General features: G+C 38.1%; 1 protein-coding gene across 1 annotated transcript in view; it reads left to right on the top strand.

Moving 5' to 3' along the window:
• The window catches only part of KLHL1 (kelch like family member 1), a 447831-nt gene that overhangs the window by 405921 nt on the left and 23132 nt on the right, over positions 1–18778 (top strand). Inside the window, exon 9 of the mRNA XM_038387225.2 lies at positions 17092–17304. Coding sequence (XP_038243153.1) covers positions 17092–17304 — 213 coding nt within the window. The remainder of the gene's footprint in view (positions 1–17091; positions 17305–18778) is intronic.

The following is an 18778-nucleotide window of genomic DNA, read 5'->3' as shown; positions in this document are numbered from 1 at the left end:
CTTGATCTCTTCTGCTTTTGCACACAAATCCACATTTCCTACATAGAGCTCCCATAGAGCTCAGTGGATGTATTGTACAATGTGCATTGGGGGGTTTCTTTATTTGTTTTTTAGAATCTCAAAAATGATCAGTTCCTAAATAGGATTTAACTTGGTGTGTTATATCTAGCCAGCTAAAGATCATTCAAGCCCTGCATTTAAGAGGGGATGAAAGTCAGATAAATACATGGGAATTTTAAAGGATATAAAATTATGTAAATTTAGGATAAAATCCTAAAATTATTTAAAGATGTATTAGAATGGGGAGAGGAGGTAAAGGGGCATCTTCTCTCCCCTCCTAACATACTTATGCATATGTAGAGGAGACTTCCTATCTAGATTTTGAGATAGCTCAAAGGGGTGTCCATCTACCACACTCATTGGTACACCGCAATCCCAAGGGAGCATGGTCTGTCTTCAGGTAGGCAGGAGTGACACAATCAGTCCCCCAGCTGGCTAGCCCATGTTTTGCAGTGTATATATATTTCAACAGTCAGTGGTGCTCTTTTTCAAAGTACTTGCACATTGGGTGCCATCAAGCAGTTCTCCTCATCCCTCACCATACCACCTTGCATGAGCAAGCTGTTTCTTGGACCTTATTCTATACACAGTTGACACTACTCTACTTCTGCAGCACCACTCCACCATTCAGCTCCTACCATTAATGGAAAGAGTTTTTCCTCAATGTGCAGTTCCTTTTTAGGTACATGCTAAAATGGATAATGAAGTCCCTTTAGATTCTTGTATTGCTGGTTCTCCAGCTCTGGTTCCAAGTGTACATAGGGTATAAAGAACACAAACTATTTAACGGATAACCTACCAACACCTTTGTCATGATATTAGGAAAGACATGGGGTCTGCTGGGGGGAGAAAAAAACAATATGGGGGAACAGTCACTAGATTAAGTTCATGGTGGACTAACTACAGAGTGGACTGTACTTCCTAAGAGGTAGGAAAAATAGGAATGAGCTGAGAAGAAAAAAAGTGAGGACACAAAGAAGGAAGAGGGAAGATTACACCTGAAATGAGTCAGAAAAAAATTGATAAATTTCACAACATTCAAACTTTTTCTGGCCCTATCACTAAATCAAATCCCTGAGCTTTGTCATTCACTGGACAAAGCTTTGAAGCAAAGCTCTGAGGTTTGTCACTCACTGGACAAAATACAGATATCTAGTAATTTAAACAAGACTTGAAAGACTTTACATGACACACCAAGCCAAGCATATTATAAATAGCCTCCCTGGGTTGTTTTAAGTACCCGCTCCCCATCTCAGTGTGGGGGGGACACATTTGGTCAGATTGTAGGGAGAATGTACTGTTCCCAGAAAGAAAGGTGTGGGAGAGCCCATGTCTGGGAAATGCCTCCCCCAGCCTCATCAGGTAAGGGGTGCGCTGTTTGTTGGTCAAGCCAAAAAAAGATATGCTGCTGACAAAGGGAATGGGAAGGAGTACGCTCTTGAAAACATCCATATGCTTCTTTGGAAGAGACTACACATTTGGACTACCACAGTTACTTCTAAATAATAAAGGTCTTCAGCAATCAACAGCAATCAATTACAGAGAGATAAATAATCTACTTGATTTATTAATTGTATTTCATTAGCGTACAAAGACCCCAACTGAGATTCAGGCTTCATTGTGCTAGGCACTGTAAAACACAAAGCAAAAGACAATCCCTGCTCCAAAGAACTAACACATTAAATAGCGAGAACAGGCAAAGGTAGGTGAAAGGAAATAGAACCATTTTATTTATGGGAAAGTAAAGGGTCAGACAGATTAAGGGCTAGTATTTCAGATTCTCAGCACCTACAAAGGGGCCAAATGTTCAAATGAATACAAAATCCAGCAACTCCTATTGTAACATTTTTGGCCAAATTTTCAAGAGCTTGACTCTAATTTGCTGAACTCTTGAAAACCTACTTATGTAATATGGTGCCTAAATGGAAGGTGAGGAATCTTGGAAATCCCAGCCTTTGGTGACTGACCCTTTAAAAGTTAAAGATGAGTTCTGCAACAAAGCTAGGAATTTGGATGCAGATCTCATGATTTCCAATTCTATTCCTTAATCACTACATCTTTGTGTACTTTAATCCAAATTTCTACAGATTCACTTTCACAGTTATAATCTGAAGTAGTAATATAGATATATAATACTTGTCTCATTTACATCTAGCTCCTACAGCAGGCCTGAAATAGTTACCACATTCTGTGAATGTATGAGCCCTAACATCTTGGCTGCTGTTTTATATTTCTGTTTCTCTAGTTTGGGATCTTCATAAATTTCCCAACATTTTTTATGTTTGGGGTGATGTCAAATATCTTTTGAACTGCTAGATCAACTTGTGTTAAGTTTTTCATTATTGAGTAAATTGAGATGGATTCATTCACTGTGAAGGTCACAGACTAAATGATCACACAGGGCATTTTCCAAGTCATCCATATAATTGCAATGCTCTGCTAATTTTTATACTTCAGTAAACATTGAGAAACTTGCTCAAAGCTGTATTATTTTACCAAGTAAACTATTAAAATAAATATGCTGTAATTATGATTTTAAAGTAAAAATAACACCTCCAGATTTCACTAGAACTGGGAAAATCAGAAAATGTGTCTACAGCAATTATATTTTTATCAGAATAAGTGTGTGTGTGTTAGTTTTGTTTCTTATTTGTTTGGTCTTGAAATGATTACACTTATATTCAAAAACCAGTTTCTTTGATCTTTCTTTTCTTTAGTCCATGTGCACCTAGAGAAACCCTGGCACACAGGCTGGCCAATTCATACACAGGCTCACAAAAGAGAGAGAGAGAGAGAGAGAGTATTGTGTTGTACGCTTTCTGCCTACTATATTTCTCAGGACACACAAATGAAAAATATTTTACTGAATGTTATAAATATTTTCCCAGCTGCTGAAGTACTATGATGCTTTCCTTTATCAAAAAATTGCCTGCTTTCACAAATCAATTTACAGTAGGGGGGCTCAGATTACCTGCCAAACTAGAAAGAGGAGAAAGGCAGTGTTAGAGTGGCTTTCATTTTCAAGAGCTTTATGCATATTGACAGGTTTCAGAGTAGCAGCAGTGTTAGTCTGTATTCGCAAAAAGAAAAGGAGTACTTGTGGCACCTTAGAGACTAACAAATTTATTAGAGCATAAGCTTTCGTGAGCTACAGCTCACTTCATCCGATGCATTTGGTGGAAAAAGCAGAGGAGAGATTTATATACACACACACACACAGAGAACATGAAACAATGGGTTTATCATACACACTGTAAGGAGAGTGATCACTTAAGATAAGCCATCACCAGCAGCAGGGGGGGGAAAGGAGGAAAACCTTTCATGGTGACAAGCAGGGTAGGCTAATTCCAGCAGTTAACAAGAATATCAGAGGAACAGTGGGGGGTGGGGTGGGGGGGAGAAAGACCATGGTGAAATAGTTTTACTTTGTGTAATGACTCATCCATTCCCAGTCTCTATTCAAGCCTAAGTTAATTGTATCCAGTTTGCAAATTAATTCCAATTCAGCAGTCTCTTGTTGGAGTCTGTTTTTGAAGCTTTTTTGTTGAAGTATAGCCACTCTTAGGTCTGTGATCGAGTGACCAGAGAGATTGAAGTGTTCTCCAACTGGTTTTTAAAATATTGACTAATTCTCACAACACGGGGAAACAGAGGCAGATAGGTTAATGTTGGGACCATAATGAGAGACACTAGAACAACTACTACAATAGTTATCTTTTCTCAAGCAAAAAACCTACTGGTCTCAATGAATGTTTTTGTCTCAGTAAAGCTTAAGTAAGGATTGCAGAATTAGCTCATAACTTGTCAGAATGAAAACTCTTATCAAACAAACTCAATGAAAAGAAAAGGAGTACTTGTGGCACATCCGATGAAGTGAGCTGTAGCTTATGAAAGCTTTTGGTCAAATAAATTTGTTAGTCTCTAAGGTGCCACAAGTACTCCTTTTCTTTTTGCGAATACAGACTAACCCGGCTGCTACCCAGAAATCTGACATCTGATTAATTGGTAACACATTATTTTAGTCTCCATTACTACTATGCTATATCCCAGATATTTCCATTTCTTTTCATGACAGTATCAAAACCACTGATGTTTTATAAATGGAGTATTTATTAACTCTAGCTTTTGATTAAACTCTCACTCCTCAAAAGGACAATTGATCAGCCTCTTGCTGCAGAGAAGAGGGTATGTTCCTTGAACATTTTCTTTCGTAGCTGTAGAGTTTTCAGGAAGACATATGTATTTTAAAATGTTTCAGACAGAAAATCATACAATCAATGAATCTTGAGCCAGAATGAGGAGGAACAGTGCTATCATCTAAAATGATTGATCTGACAAAAGAGATAAATATCACAAAAATAACAGCATGCCTAGCACAAAACCATTTTGTTCGATAATGATCTTTTGAGAAATAAGACAGAATCACTGGGTATGTTTGTTTACAAGTAAGGGGGTAAATAAATGTTCTTACTCTAACACTATAGTAAATTATTTGTTCATAGAGATGGTGCTGGGCATTGTGTCAGTCAGCTCTTGACCTGATATTGAAGTGGACTTTTCCAGTTAATGGAGTCCTCATACATTAACTGATATTAGGGTAGGTGTGTATTCTCCCCATTTTACAATGGAGCTTTGAACAGGACTCCTTGTCAAGAGGAAATTATTTCTACCAAAAGGAACTAAACCTTGGCCCAAGTCATATGAGCTGTGCCACGCTTCTATCCATGGGAAATCACCCTCTGAATTGCTTGCAAAATATCAATAAATATTGTATTTGTAAGCACATACATTCCTCTAACATAAAAAGTCACATACATGGTCCAAAATGAAAAGTTTGCAATCCTGTAAATACTCAGAGGCCATTAAGAATCATGAGGGAACAGGAGAAACACCCATACCTCAGTTTTATTTGCACATGGATCATGCTTTTCTAATTTTAAAATTGAATTAAAATCAAAGAATATTCTATTCTAATGCAGATAAGCTCCAAAAGCACCAATAAAGTCCATAATAAAACAAATACAATGGCCAAATGGTAAATTTGAAGCCATGCTAAATCTTTTACATTTATACTGGGAAACAAAATTATTATTTGGATGTAAATGGGAGATTAACCAAACTTTACAGAAATTCTGAGAAGGGAGAAATTCTAAAGCCTTTCCACAGGCTCCTTTTTAAATACAGAGAGACTGTAACTGATTACTGTAAATTACTTAAATTTACTTTTTTACTTAGATTACTTAAATACAGAGAGACTGTAACATGATTTGCACGATGAAGGATTAACTTCCATATAAATAGGAGGTCAAGGTAAAATGGTCCCTAGACAAAGATTACTGCTGTCAAAGAAAAAAAATATGCATCTCAGAGTCTGATACTGCTCCATTGAAGTCAAGGGCAACAGTTTCCCTCAGGGAAAAAAAAAGAATCAATGGGCAGAGAATCAAGCCCAAAGAGAATACCTGCAAAAAAGTATGGTTTGTGACATTTTTATTCCTTTTTAATGTTTGTCCTTCAGAGTAAGTAAAAGATGCTGGACATTGATAAGTCATTTGTTTGTATGCTCTTTGTAACTAACAATATATCACCTAATGTTAAAATAAATGATTTCCCAGTTGTTTACAGACTACTTGCTGTAAGCAGCATAGTGTTATTATGATCTATTGTGGTTACTTTTGTTACTACAATTATTTTATATTACTATTGCTATTATTTCTGATCCACTGTTTAGCTCAAATATTATACTCCAAGCTATCCAATGGGCATAATAGATAGCCCTGCTCCTAAAATCTTATAGTCTAAAAATCAAGCACATCAAACTGGGGAATCTAGTGGTGGAGATAATTTAAATATATATACATATATATTAATAATAATATTATTTATAATTGCTATAGAGCTCTTCTTGTGGGCCTCATCATGACTATCATCTTAGTCTATAGGTCAAATTATTTATTGAATTTTATTATTTTATTTGTTTTAACCAGTGTAAGTAGAAGACCTATACGGTTAGGGTTACCATACATCCGTATTTTCTTGGACATGTCCGGCTTTTTTAAATCGCCGTCTGGGAAGAATTTTTAAATATCTAAAAACGTTCGGGATTTTGTCATTATTATGTTTCCCCAAAGAAGAGGTGATCATTCAAGAAAGAGAGTGAATGTTGATAATTTGAGAAAGGAAGTGAATGTTATCACTCAAGAGAGTGCCCGCTTTTCCCCCAAGCTCCCAGCGCTTGCACCGCGAAACAGTTGTTTTGCGTGGCTGGGAGAGACGGGGGAGGAGGGGGAATGCGGCATGCTCAGGGGAGGAGGCGGGGCTGGGGCAGGGATTTGGGGAAGGGATCCAATGGGACAGGGAGGGGGCAGAGTTTGGGCAGGGACTTTGAGGAAGGGGTTGGAATGGGGATTTGGAAGGGGCAGGGAAGGGGTGGAGTTAGGGCGGGGCCAGAGGCAGAGGGGTGCGAGCACCCACCAGCACTGGGGAAAGTTGGTGCCTAGCCCTGTGGTTCCAGACAGGTATGATCATTTTTCCATAGTGGCGATAGTGCAACGTCGCCTCAGTGTCTTTTCTGAGTTCGTACTGTGCACAGTAGTGTTTCCTCAAGAGCTCTTTATTTGATATTTTATTTTACTACCCCCAAACACAACGCCAAAATGATAGTGTAAGTTCATTGCAGAACTAAAGACGAAATTCCCCGTGTTTTCGAAGTGGTAGAGAAGAATGGGAAGCTGAGTGCTTGGTATGTAGACCCGGTACTTACATCTCTGTGAAAAATAAAGGCGCTAATGATTTACAAACTCATGTGGACTCAGACAAGCAGAAAAAAGCTGTTTGAGGAGAGAGCTCATCAACAAAATTGACAGATTATTTTGTAAAACCAGGCAGCAAATCAGAGGATTCTGTTACTGCAGCAGAGGGTGCTTTTGCATTTCACACAGGTAAGCATCATAATAGCTTTAAGTCAATGGATTGCACATCTGTCTTGTTGAAGAAAACATTCCCCTGATTCTGAAGTAGCATGGAAATTTTCAAGTGCTAGAACCAAGACAGAAGCAACTGTTATCTCTGTGCTTGCACCAAATTCTTTTGATGTTGTTCTGAAAAAGTTTGAAGAAAATGACATAGCTTACTGTGGAGTTGCTACAGATGGAAGCAATCACAGTCCAGTGAAACTATTCCCTGGGTAATTATTCAGTATTTCGACTGGAAGAATGGTGGTTTGCAGTCAAAATAGATTGAGGTCCAGAACACACCTAATGAGACTGCCAACACAAATGCTTATTACATAAAAGAAACTCTTGAAAAAAATGGTTTGTTCGAGAAGTGTATTACATTTACAGGTGACAACTGCAATACAATGTTCATCACACCAGAGTCGAAGATGGAAAGAATGTGTTTGCAAACTTAAAGAAGTTGTTGCAGAAGAGAACATTAATTGGTATGGGTTGCCCAGCAAACATTTTGAACAACTGTGTTCACTGTGCAGCAGAAAGAATGAACGTTGACATGGAGAACTTTTTAAAATTTACCAGTACTTTCACATCTACACTGTCCAAACTGAGTGGTTGAAGGAGTACTGTGAGTTTATTGATCTTGAATACAGAAAGCTTCTTTCTCATAGCAAGACACGATGGCTGTCATTATTTCCAGGCATTACAAGGCTGATACAGATGTTTCCTGCCTTGAAATCATTCTTTCTGTCACAGGACAAACCACCCACAGTGCTTAAGACATTTCTTGAGTATGAATTAAGTGAATTAACTGGCACCTGCATTCACTCATGAGTGTGTTCCAAACTTACATCCAAGAAATCGAAAGGGAAAGCAATTCTGTCATGGAAGTGGTGAAAAGTTTGAACTCAGTTCACACTATCCTTCTTGAATGCAAGACTCACAACTTTATGTCCCTGAGAGTTAAGGGACTACTGGCACAAAAGCGCATGGAAGGAATTGATGAAGTATGTGACAAATTCTGTGCTGAAGTAGATAATATGTATAGCAGATGCTTAGAATATTTGGAGAAGTGGCTTAGACCCCCAGAAGACTTCTCTTATTTCAGGTGGATTACCTGAGTGAGACACCGAATTGGATTGATGTGGAACTTTTTATTGTTGAGAGAAAAGCTAATATGTGCAGAGCTGGCACCTTTTGGCTCCAGCCACTGTCTGTGCAGCACAGACCGCAGCACATTTGGGGAATCGTTTCGGGCCTTGAAACTGTTCAGCACAGACCGCAGCACATTTGGGGAATCGTTTCGGGCCTTGAAACTGTTGTCCTTCCAGTCTTTGTGGTATGCGAGGCACGTTGTGTAACTGCATGTTCCGTTTTAATGATAAAGTTGTTGACATTCTTAGAACACGAGAAAGCACTCACCAGAGAGTGGCTGAGGATGGGGTGAGGATGGAATTCATTGGTTAAGGGTGCCGATGCACGAGGGCAGCACGCGATGTCAGATGGTATATAAGCTTTGCATAACCTGTATACGGGGTCCCCTCCTGACTAGCGGGGGGGCACCACGCTCGAGCATAATGCATTAAACACAGACTGGAAACTCTGCAGATGTGGACCTGGTTTTTGGTGCCTCAGCCTAAAACTTGAACCGTGCCTGACCGATCAGGTATAATTCGCAACAGTATCAAGTACCTGATCCATAAGGGGGTGCAAATTGATAAAGTGAAGTGTTTTGATCAGGTCAGCAATCTGAGGAAGTTTACAGAAAGTTGCAACTGTGATGAAGAGTTCAGTAATTATTTGCTAACACACCAGAAGTGGACCAAATATTTGAGAAATCCAAAAACATTGAGTGTCATTCAGAATTGTTAAAGATTGCACAGTTCTTCTTTGCTATTCCTTCTCACAATGCAAATGTAGAGCGATTTTTTTCACTGATGCAAATCCAGTGGACAAAGGAAAGGAACAACTTGAATGTTGAGTCGCTGAAAGGAATTCTATTTGTACAGTACAACTTCAGACAAACTTCTTGTAAAGATTTTCATGCCTTCTTAAAGAGCAATCAACCACTGCTGAGAAAATGTGATCTACAGAGAAGTATGCGTGGGAACATGAAGAGAAAGAAAACTGAAAAACTGGTGAAAGGAAAGGACTCACTACGTATAAAGAAGTACAGTAAACTTTAAATAATTAAACCTCACTTTTGAGGCTTATATATACTCAATATAGATGACATGTAGCACATCACATGTGTATAATATGTGTATAATAACACATTAATACAACGCGAGTTGGTAGATACTGGTGCAAATACCCCCCCCCCCCCCATTGAGTGTCCTCTTTTTTGAATGTTCAGACATGATAACCCTTCTCATTCCTGCAAAGTGCTGAACACCTACTCTCATTTACTTCTGGATAAGCCCTTAGGAACAGATTTTCAAAAGAGGTTGAGAATCAGGTTTTCAGTTACTTAGAACTCATCACTGGGGCCAAATTTCCAGTACATCTGACACCTATTAACACTTAATTTTTAAGTGATATATACCCATCATGCCAAATTCTCATGTGGCTGCTTATTTCGGTACCTAAATGGGAGCCAAAATCTTTGAAAATCTGGCTCTGATTATGGGTGCTGAGCACTTTGTGAAAATTCTGGCCATACTGATGCAAGGCATGACAAACATTAATAGCTGGAATCAACTATAGTCTGAACGAAGTCTGAATTCATTTGGTAGATGATTTAATGAATAAAGAAGATGGCTGTTTCACCATTTAATCAAGGGTAACTAAAAAGCATCTTGATTTTATTTGTGATTGCACCAAAACAAGAAGTTTTGAAACTCATTGAAGCAATCAGTCCCAATAGGTATTTCAGCAGAGATTAAAAACAACAGAATTTTAAATGTGAAGTATTCTTCTCTAACTTTACCCAGACACTGAATAGAAGACATCAAAGCAGTGATATGCTGCATGGAAATCCTGGGGAACGCCTGGGAGCCCTTTGTTAAAATTCTGTCATGATATTGAAGAAAAGTTGGGATAATTTCCCTTCCTCTGATGGAGTTAACCCATACTCTGGGATACTGCTAAATCATCCATGCCAGACACAATTTATCCCTTCAGCTTATTAAAAAATCCTTTTGAAGAGCTAATGCTTTCCCTTTGGAGTGGACAAAATGGCAAGTATTTTGGTAAAATTTCCCAGGAAGAGATTCTGGGACCCGGTTCTTCCTCTACAAGTTCTTTATACACAGGGCCAGCTTCAAATGATATGAGTTGACCAAACAGTGTTATGGTACCTATACTGCACTTCTTAAAGAAACAAAGTTGATTCCCCCCCCCAGCAAATGCAATTAAATATGTTTGCACTGGTATTGCCTCCCTTGGGGATTGATTGTCTGTTTAAATGGGAAAACAAATTAATTGATTTCCTCATTCCTCACCCTTCTTTTCTGCAAACAGAGGCATCCCTGAGACACCGGGTATATCACAGGCTAGCAGAAAATGCTTGTGTGGGAGCCCCTTGTTAAAATATTGGCAGCACGACCCTGCTTCAAAGGGAAATTTCAAAGCAAGTAATTCTTCTTCAGGGTGACTTAACTAATAACTTTGGGAACCTTCAAGAAAACCATTAACCTGTAACTTCTACTGACTGAAGTGTGTCTGCTGTTTTAAGAACTAATCCTGCTGTCTCTGCTCAGGCAAAGCTCCTGTGGAAATGATGAACATGTTGTCTGAGTTAGGATTGAATCTGTTGTCAATTAATTAGTTATAGTTCTATATATGTATTGGTTTTTTCCCTGTCTCACTTGTTTATTTTATCCGTTTAGAAGCTTAAAAATAATATGTCTCTCCCATGCAGTTGCATCTGTTTCCGTTCTGCATATGGGGATTTCATATGCCCTGTCATACCTACCCTTAAAAAAGAAAAGGAGTACTTGTGGCACCTTAGAGACTAACAGATTTATTTGAGCATAAGCTTTCGTGAGCTACAGCTCACTTCATCCGATGTGACGTGAGCTGTTGCTCACGAAAGCTTATGCTCAAATAAATTTGTTAGTCTCTAAGGTGCCACAAGTACTCCTTTTCTTTTTGCGAATACAGACTAACATGACTGCTTCTCTGATTCCTACCCTTGAAATCAATAGGACTCTCTGGTTTGTCTCCTTGTTTCTGTTGTTTCATTACTGATTTTGTCAGTGAAGCTTTGAGATTGTGATTTGACAATAAAATAATAATTTCAGTGCTTAATTCTAACAGTTTATCCAGCTAAATACATATTTACTCTAGCAGAATAGTATGTGTATTAAGTGAAAAAATCCTGCCTTTCTATTCTGTGTAAAGCATTACCAGCCAGCCAGGCACTGCAGGGCAAAATGGCTCAGGGCAGGTTGGCTCAACACAAGGTTTTTACACAAGAACAATGTTTTCCATTGTTTAACAGCTGCCACATACTGGAGCCCATGTGCTGCGGGACAAGGTACATATACCTGACCCAAAGCTGGCTGCTCTTTCATGATGCAGCAGTCAGTTGCAGTGGTCTTTTGCATGGTAGAAAGCAATTTCTCCCTGCTGCTATTTGGCAACTCAAGAGGCTTCCTGATCCCTCTTCTCCCATTATGCATCCACATAGCACAAGGCAGAATTTTTGTGCCCTCAATATCTGGCATAACTAGGCAGGCAGATAGATGTGCTTCTGTGTACTGTAGCAGGGGGCACATAAGAGCTGAGCATCCCATAATGAGAGAATAGAAACAAATGGGTCAAGCTAGAGGCATAGCTATCTGGTTAAGGTGCAGTTGCATTTTGAGCGTCATTAGATGTTTAATTGCACAGTTAGATTTAATAGATATATTTGCTTTTTTAAGCAATTATTGATGAAAATAACTTTTAAATATAATTTATCCTCTATTTCCTGCAAATCAGACTGCTGACAGATTTGTAGTATTTGATTCTGGCTATTTTCTTTCCTTTTTTAAAATTTCCTTTGTATTGAATGCTTGCAAATAAAATACAGAGGAAGAGGCAAACACATCAAAGCATGAATAACTGTCAAAAAGTATTTGTAAAATATAAACTCAACCAAAGGATAAAAATCAGCATGAGCCAATACAGAACAGTTTAAAGCATACTTAACAGAGTGAGAATAAATAGACCTTATCAAGAATCCATTAACAAATTGTATTCAGAAGAAACTATTTTTAGAATTAGAATCCCTTAATCCATATTTCACAATCCAAGGATATAGTAAATGGCTACCTAATCTGTGTGTGTGTGTGTGTTTTGGACACATATACATACTGTGCATATATGACTGGCTGCAAGTATAGTATAATCTTGAGGTTAAGGCATTGGACTCAGACACAGGATATCAGATATTAATTTCGCTACTGACTTCCTATGTGACTAACTCACTTTGTGCCTCAGTTCTCCATCTGTAAAGTGAGGATAATAACACTTTGTCAGTTTTATGTACTTCAATTATAAATTCTTTGGGGCAGAGACTGAATATTACTCTGTACTGTGTATAGCACAAAGGAACCTTAACCTTTGCTGGAGTATCTGAGTGCTACCAAAATACAAATTACTGATAATGTGAAGATGGCTGTATATATTTCATCCTATAAAGCTGAGAAAATAATTCATGAATATTTTTGAATTTTATACACTGTTTTAATAAAATATTTGCAAATAGGATTTTTTCTTATTGTTTGGCCACTATTACCACCCTCATTTGGCCAGAGTACTAGTATCAGGGTTTAGCATGCATTCACCTACCCAGATTATGCAAAGGAGGAGCAGAGCCAAAACCTCAGTCCTCTCCTCAGTAATATCTTGGGAGCCTAGCTCTATAGCTACAATGACTGTGACTGTGCCTAGGGACGCTTTGATAGCATGGAAATGAGCACAAGATAAATAAATAAACTTAGCAGATGCAGATACGGGAGTTGTTTCTTTTGCTTTCTCTACCACCTTCTCCATGTCAGGACAGAGTCATGCACAATAAAGCATTCATAGAACTATTAGCTGAGCTGTTTAGACATAGCTAGAGTGGAGCATTATAAGTAGATCTGTTAAGATCTGATAAGTTGTATCTGGCTGGTGAATCTTGCCCATATGCTCAGGGTTTAGCTGATCGCCATATTTGGGGTCGGGAAGGAATTTTCTTCCAGGGCAGATTGGAGAGGCCCTGGAGGTTTTTCGCCTTCCTCTGTAGCATGGGGCACGGGTCACTTGAGGGAGGCTTCTCTGCTCCTTGAAGTCTTAAAGCCACGATTTGAGGACTTCAATAGCTCAGACATAGGTGAGGTTTTTCGTAGGAGTGGGTGGGTGAGATTCTGTGGCCTGCGCTGTGCAGGAGGTCGACTAGATGATCAGAATGGTCCCTTCTGACCTTAGTATCTATGAATCTATGAATCTATGAATCTAGAACTTTAAAGCAACACTGATTTCACACTAATTTTTAACTCCCACCTTTGAAAATCTTGGTTCTGATATTTAAAGCCTAGTATACTATTTGCCTGCATATCAGGTAGACATCTATGTCTTGCATATGAAAACAGGGTTGTAGTGGAAAGTGTTTTGTGACCTATTGTTGCTCACTATAATATAGTTTTGCTACAATGATGGCATTAGAGATTGGGAGCGAATGCATTAGTACAGATCTCTATTATGCATTTCACTTTCAAAATGGAATTTCCCCCATGCAAACCTTAGCAGAACTATTGTATATGCATTGCACATATTAGCCATGCAGGGAACATCAATTTATAGTGACCCCTGATTTCAGTTATCTTGAACAATAGAAATCAGATGAAAAGGTAGGTGTCTTAAGACTGAGTTTGCAGGCATTCTTGTAAGAGAATTACTTTATTCTTTTGCATTGTTGCTTTATTTGACATCCACTTCACATGACATATCAATGTAGCCTAATTCCCTTGCCTACTTGTGTTACCGTACAAGGGTGTCTATGAGGCAATACCTCAAAGTTCCATGGACTTACTAAAGATTAGTGATAGAATTGTGCTTCCTTGTTCTGGACATCATCTTCAGTGCCAAAGAAACATAACACTAAATGTACATTTAATGAGCTTGGAATTCACGGAGTTTTAGAACAATAAAAGCTTCCAAATGAATAATTGTTTCACAGCAGGAAACTTTTGCATCCTAAATTGCTCAATGCTTGGACTTTAAAATAGCCTGCATTTCTATTAGTTCATCTGTGGGCACTGTAGAACAGGCAGCAGACTGGGAAATGATTCATATAAAACTGTATGCAGTATGGGTAACACTGGAAAATGAAATCAGAATCATGTCATCATAGGAACCATTATAAGGGATGGAAATTATTTTCATTTGCCTACAATAGTTACAAGCAGAACTGAAACATAATTCAACAGCATTTTCATAATTGGAATTTGAAAATAGATTTTAGAGTTTTTCCGGGACTTCCACACATAAATCAGCCCTTGCTGATACATTCATCATATATGCCATTGAAGGAAAATCAACAAACAGTACCTGCATGTGTCATTTCCTGAAACTATCCCTTAGGTATATTACATAGATCAGAATCCCCACAGATTCAATTAGAAGCCTATGAAAACAAACTAGGACTTTACCATAGTTTTTAGATATCTACATTTAAGACATAATAAGACAGATTATGCTCTGCACCAGATTTAAGCTCCACAGTGAGGATATCTTGTGAAAACTGCTGGTGGAATGAGGAAGTGCAGAAAGGAGTAAGAAATAAGGAAAAAGTCATAAAGGTGATGAAAAGTAACCCATAAGAAGAAGCAGTTGCTGCCTACAGAGTCTCCAAGGGATCAGCAAAGCAAGCAGTCAGAATGGTGAAAAACCTAACTTTAGGCGAGCTATATAATGAGTTGAACAACTGTCCTCAACTTGCCAGACAGAAAATGTATGTGATCATGTGGACAAGAAGCAAAACGAGGGAAGATGGAAGATGCCATTTGTAAGGAATCCAGGGGCAGACTGCTTGTAACAAGAAACATGGTACATAACAGGAGGAAAAAATACTGTGAGGGTCTACTTAGTAAGAAGAACCCTTTATATGCCAAACTACTGTTGTGTGAACTGATAAGCAATGGCCTGTTAGAAGCAGATGTTAAGGCTGCATTTCTGAAAATGGCACCTGAAAAGTCAGCAGGTCCAGATGAAGTCATGGCAGGTATGATCAAAGACTTGAGAGACATTGATGGACACAGTTTGGAAAGAGAAGAAAATTCCAGAAGAATGGAGAAAGTCTATAGTGGTACCTGTATACAAACAAAAGGTGACATACAAGATTATTCAAAGTACCAAGTAATTAATGCTGTCCCACTGCATGAAACTGTTAGAGAGAATCATTCATAGTCACATTTGTTGAATAGTGGAGCCCGTTTTAGGAAAGGAGTGATTTTCTTTTAGAAAAGGAAAAAGGATGACAGATTATATGACAATCAATAAACAGGTGATGGAAAAGAAGCTTTCCTCAATTTGGAGAAAACATTTGAAAAAGTACCTTAGTGACTGCTGAGGCCTCCACTGCAATTCTGTGGGGGTACTGGAGGACCTTGTCCAGATGATGATGGTTTTGTAGGATGGTTCCATGACAAAGGTACAGACGCCCTTAGGTGCAATGGAGGGTTTTGAGGTGAAGGTTGGGCTCCATCAAGGATCAGTGCTTATCCATTTCTATTCATAATTGTGATTGGCTTCATAAGTAAGCAATTCCAAATGGAAGATGGTACAGAGTTAAATTTTGTAGATAATGTTGTGCTAATGGCTGATAGTGAGGAATACTTGGTCCAGACAAGTGATGCCTGGAAAAGGGAACTAACAAACTATGGTCTCAAAATGAGCAAAGAAAAGACAGAAGTCATGTGGGGACTCCCGTGGAACCAAGACAGTTGAATATCAACAATTAGGGTCAGTTCCTAAATCAGGTTTCCGTGTTTAAGTTCCTGAGGGGCAGGTTAGTGACAAATGGACAAATCAACAGTAAACTTCAGGGAAGGCTGCTGACTGTGGGGAAGTCTGGTACAAGATAAGTGGAGTGATTTATGATCAACAAATGCAGAAATTACTTACGGGACAATGACACAAAACTATGGTAAGACCAGCTCTTCTGTTAGGATCAGAGACCAAAGAGAGACACTTGAGAAGAGCATTGCTGGGCCATGTGTGGAATGAGGAATGATACCAAAGTTTCCTGTATCAGAGAGAAGCCACAAGAGAGGAGGCTGATATGGTATGGGCATATATGAAGGCTGGATGAAGGGAATCCTATTCTGGAGCCCTTTGAGACTGGAATTCAAGGGCAGAGAACAGGAGGACAGCCAAGAAAATTGTGGATAGACTGTGCATGGGAAGATGGTGATATTGCTTCTGCTTTCTGTCTGCATAATTTGCTTTTTCCTCTTCTAAATTATATGCAGTAGCTTGTATAATATATTTTTCTATGATTTCAAACATTCATTTTCCCTCCATTTATGTTTTAAAACTGCAATTCTAAAATTTGTACAGTAGTTTTCACTCAGATTATTTCTTTCCTCATCTTCACCCATTTTCATCCATTGCTCTGTTTATCCAAGTTCTTATTTGACTCATATTACCTAGAGTGACTGAGCACCTACACTTTTCCTTGCTTTTTTTAACCTTCCCTCCACTTATGGTGGGCAACTGTGCAGCAACCCTGCTTCTGTGGTTTGGAAATCGTATGAGAAGTAGGTTCTCCGGAGATTTCTGGCTCATGAGGCAGAAGAAAGTAGTTTGCATTTTGATCTGAGAATTAAACCACCTATTCCCAAATGACTAGTCAAGAAATAACTTCCATTCCACTGAGTGTTGGCAGAACATGAAGAAGAATGTGAATTTAAAAATAGTACTAACATCAACATATTTCCCAGTGTGTTATACTTCTGTGAGCTTAAAATAGGACTAAACATATTCCGTACTCCCTTCATTTCAGACAACAGATAAGAAAAGTAAACAAAGCCTCTCTGTTTATAGTTTTGCTAATTGAAGTTCTTGTTGTACTGAAATTTGCGTGTTTTGGCTTGGTTTTTTTTAGGTTATATTCAGTCGGAGGTCGCGATGGAAGTTCGTGTTTGAGTTCAATGGAGTATTATGATCCTCACACAAATAAATGGAATATGTGTGCGCCAATGTGTAAGAGAAGAGGAGGCGTAGGTGTGGCCACATGTGATGGCTTTCTCTATGCAGTTGGAGGCCATGATGCTCCTGCTTCTAACCACTGTTCCCGACTGCTGGACTATGTAGAAAGGTATCCATTTAGTGTACAATTACATGTGCTGTTTTGGAATGCAAGACAGGTTACAATTGTCTCTATCCTAAAAATTGTAAGAGTTAAAGTTAAGGTTTGTTGTTGTTTTTTTACTAAATGACAAATGTACTAAAAAATGTTATTAACCATATATAAGTACATTAATAAGATATATATCATCTATTACCATAACAACTATCATACAAAAGTGGGCTTATAGAAAACAATACTTGTGTTGTTTTGTTTTATTAGTAGCACACTAACACAGAAGCAGATCTAAGGTCTGTTCACATTTCCACTGGAAACTTCTGTACCTAAGGCAGAAATATTTTCTTATTGGAGAGACAAGAGCTCAGCATGTAAGTAAACCTGCAATACCAAATTAGATTTAGCTAAAATTTAGTAATTTTAAAATTATAGTCAGGCAAGTAATAAAAAAAAAAGCTCTTTCAGTAATTCTGATGAACACTGCACCATGGTGGTTCCTTCAGCAGGACTGTTATTGCCTGACACTGTATTTACAGTGTATAACCTGTACTTTGCATTTCACAAGGAAATATTCTGTGAATCAAGAGAGTTTAATAGACACCAGGGCACTACTGGAGCTATTAAGATCCATCCTGCCTGTGATTTTCAGATAGGCTTCTACATTTAATTGAGGTTTTAGTTACATTATTACAGAAAAATTTAAAAAATTAACATATCAAAGGTATGCAAAAGTTATAATGCTAAAAGGGAGGACTAAAGAGGAAAGTGGGAACATACAGAGTTAAAGTTGCCACTTCTTTCCAAGGAGAAGGTTAATCAAAATCTTTGGAAGTGGACATGGGCATGAAACCCTAGATTTACCTGAGGCTCATGAATTATAAAAACAGAGAGAGTGAAACTGATAGAACACTTTTTGCTTTTCTAACATCTGTATTGGTTGTCAAATAGTAGCAGTGTTACTTTGGAATTTGAAAAAAAAGAAGAGTGTGAAATGCATTTCTTTTTCAGCCACATATGTTTTTTGGTTACTCCCTTGTTTCTGGGTTGAATTTTCCCCTCACTGAAATCAATGGGAATATAAACATATAGCTGAGGGTTGAATTTTGCACTTTATATAAAATGTTACTCTTATCTAATAACCAGGCATCATGAGAGAAGTTAAGGAAACAAATTGTATTGCTTGCTTTTTTGTGTTGAAATATGACACAACCTAATCTCTGTTAATTTTAATTCACTTTTCCTTTTTATTAAAAAATGGGCACATAATAGTATTTATGTCATTTCACATACATAGTGTTTGAACTGTTTATGTTAAATAAACCCATACAAAAAAAAAGTTGTGAATTAATTTAGTGCGCATGAAAGTGAGAGATTTAAGCACTTCTTTGAGCCAGGCATATTGTAAACAGGTATTCTAGAATCTTCTCCACATAACTGTGACCTGCAACATCTCCATTCTTAAAAAGAAAAGGAGTACTTGTGGGAC

This window comes from Dermochelys coriacea, chromosome 1, assembly GCF_009764565.3.
Source record: "Dermochelys coriacea isolate rDerCor1 chromosome 1, rDerCor1.pri.v4, whole genome shotgun sequence".
Lineage (NCBI taxonomy): Eukaryota > Metazoa > Chordata > Testudines > Dermochelyidae > Dermochelys > Dermochelys coriacea.
This window is presented reverse-complemented; position numbering and strand designations above follow the sequence as displayed.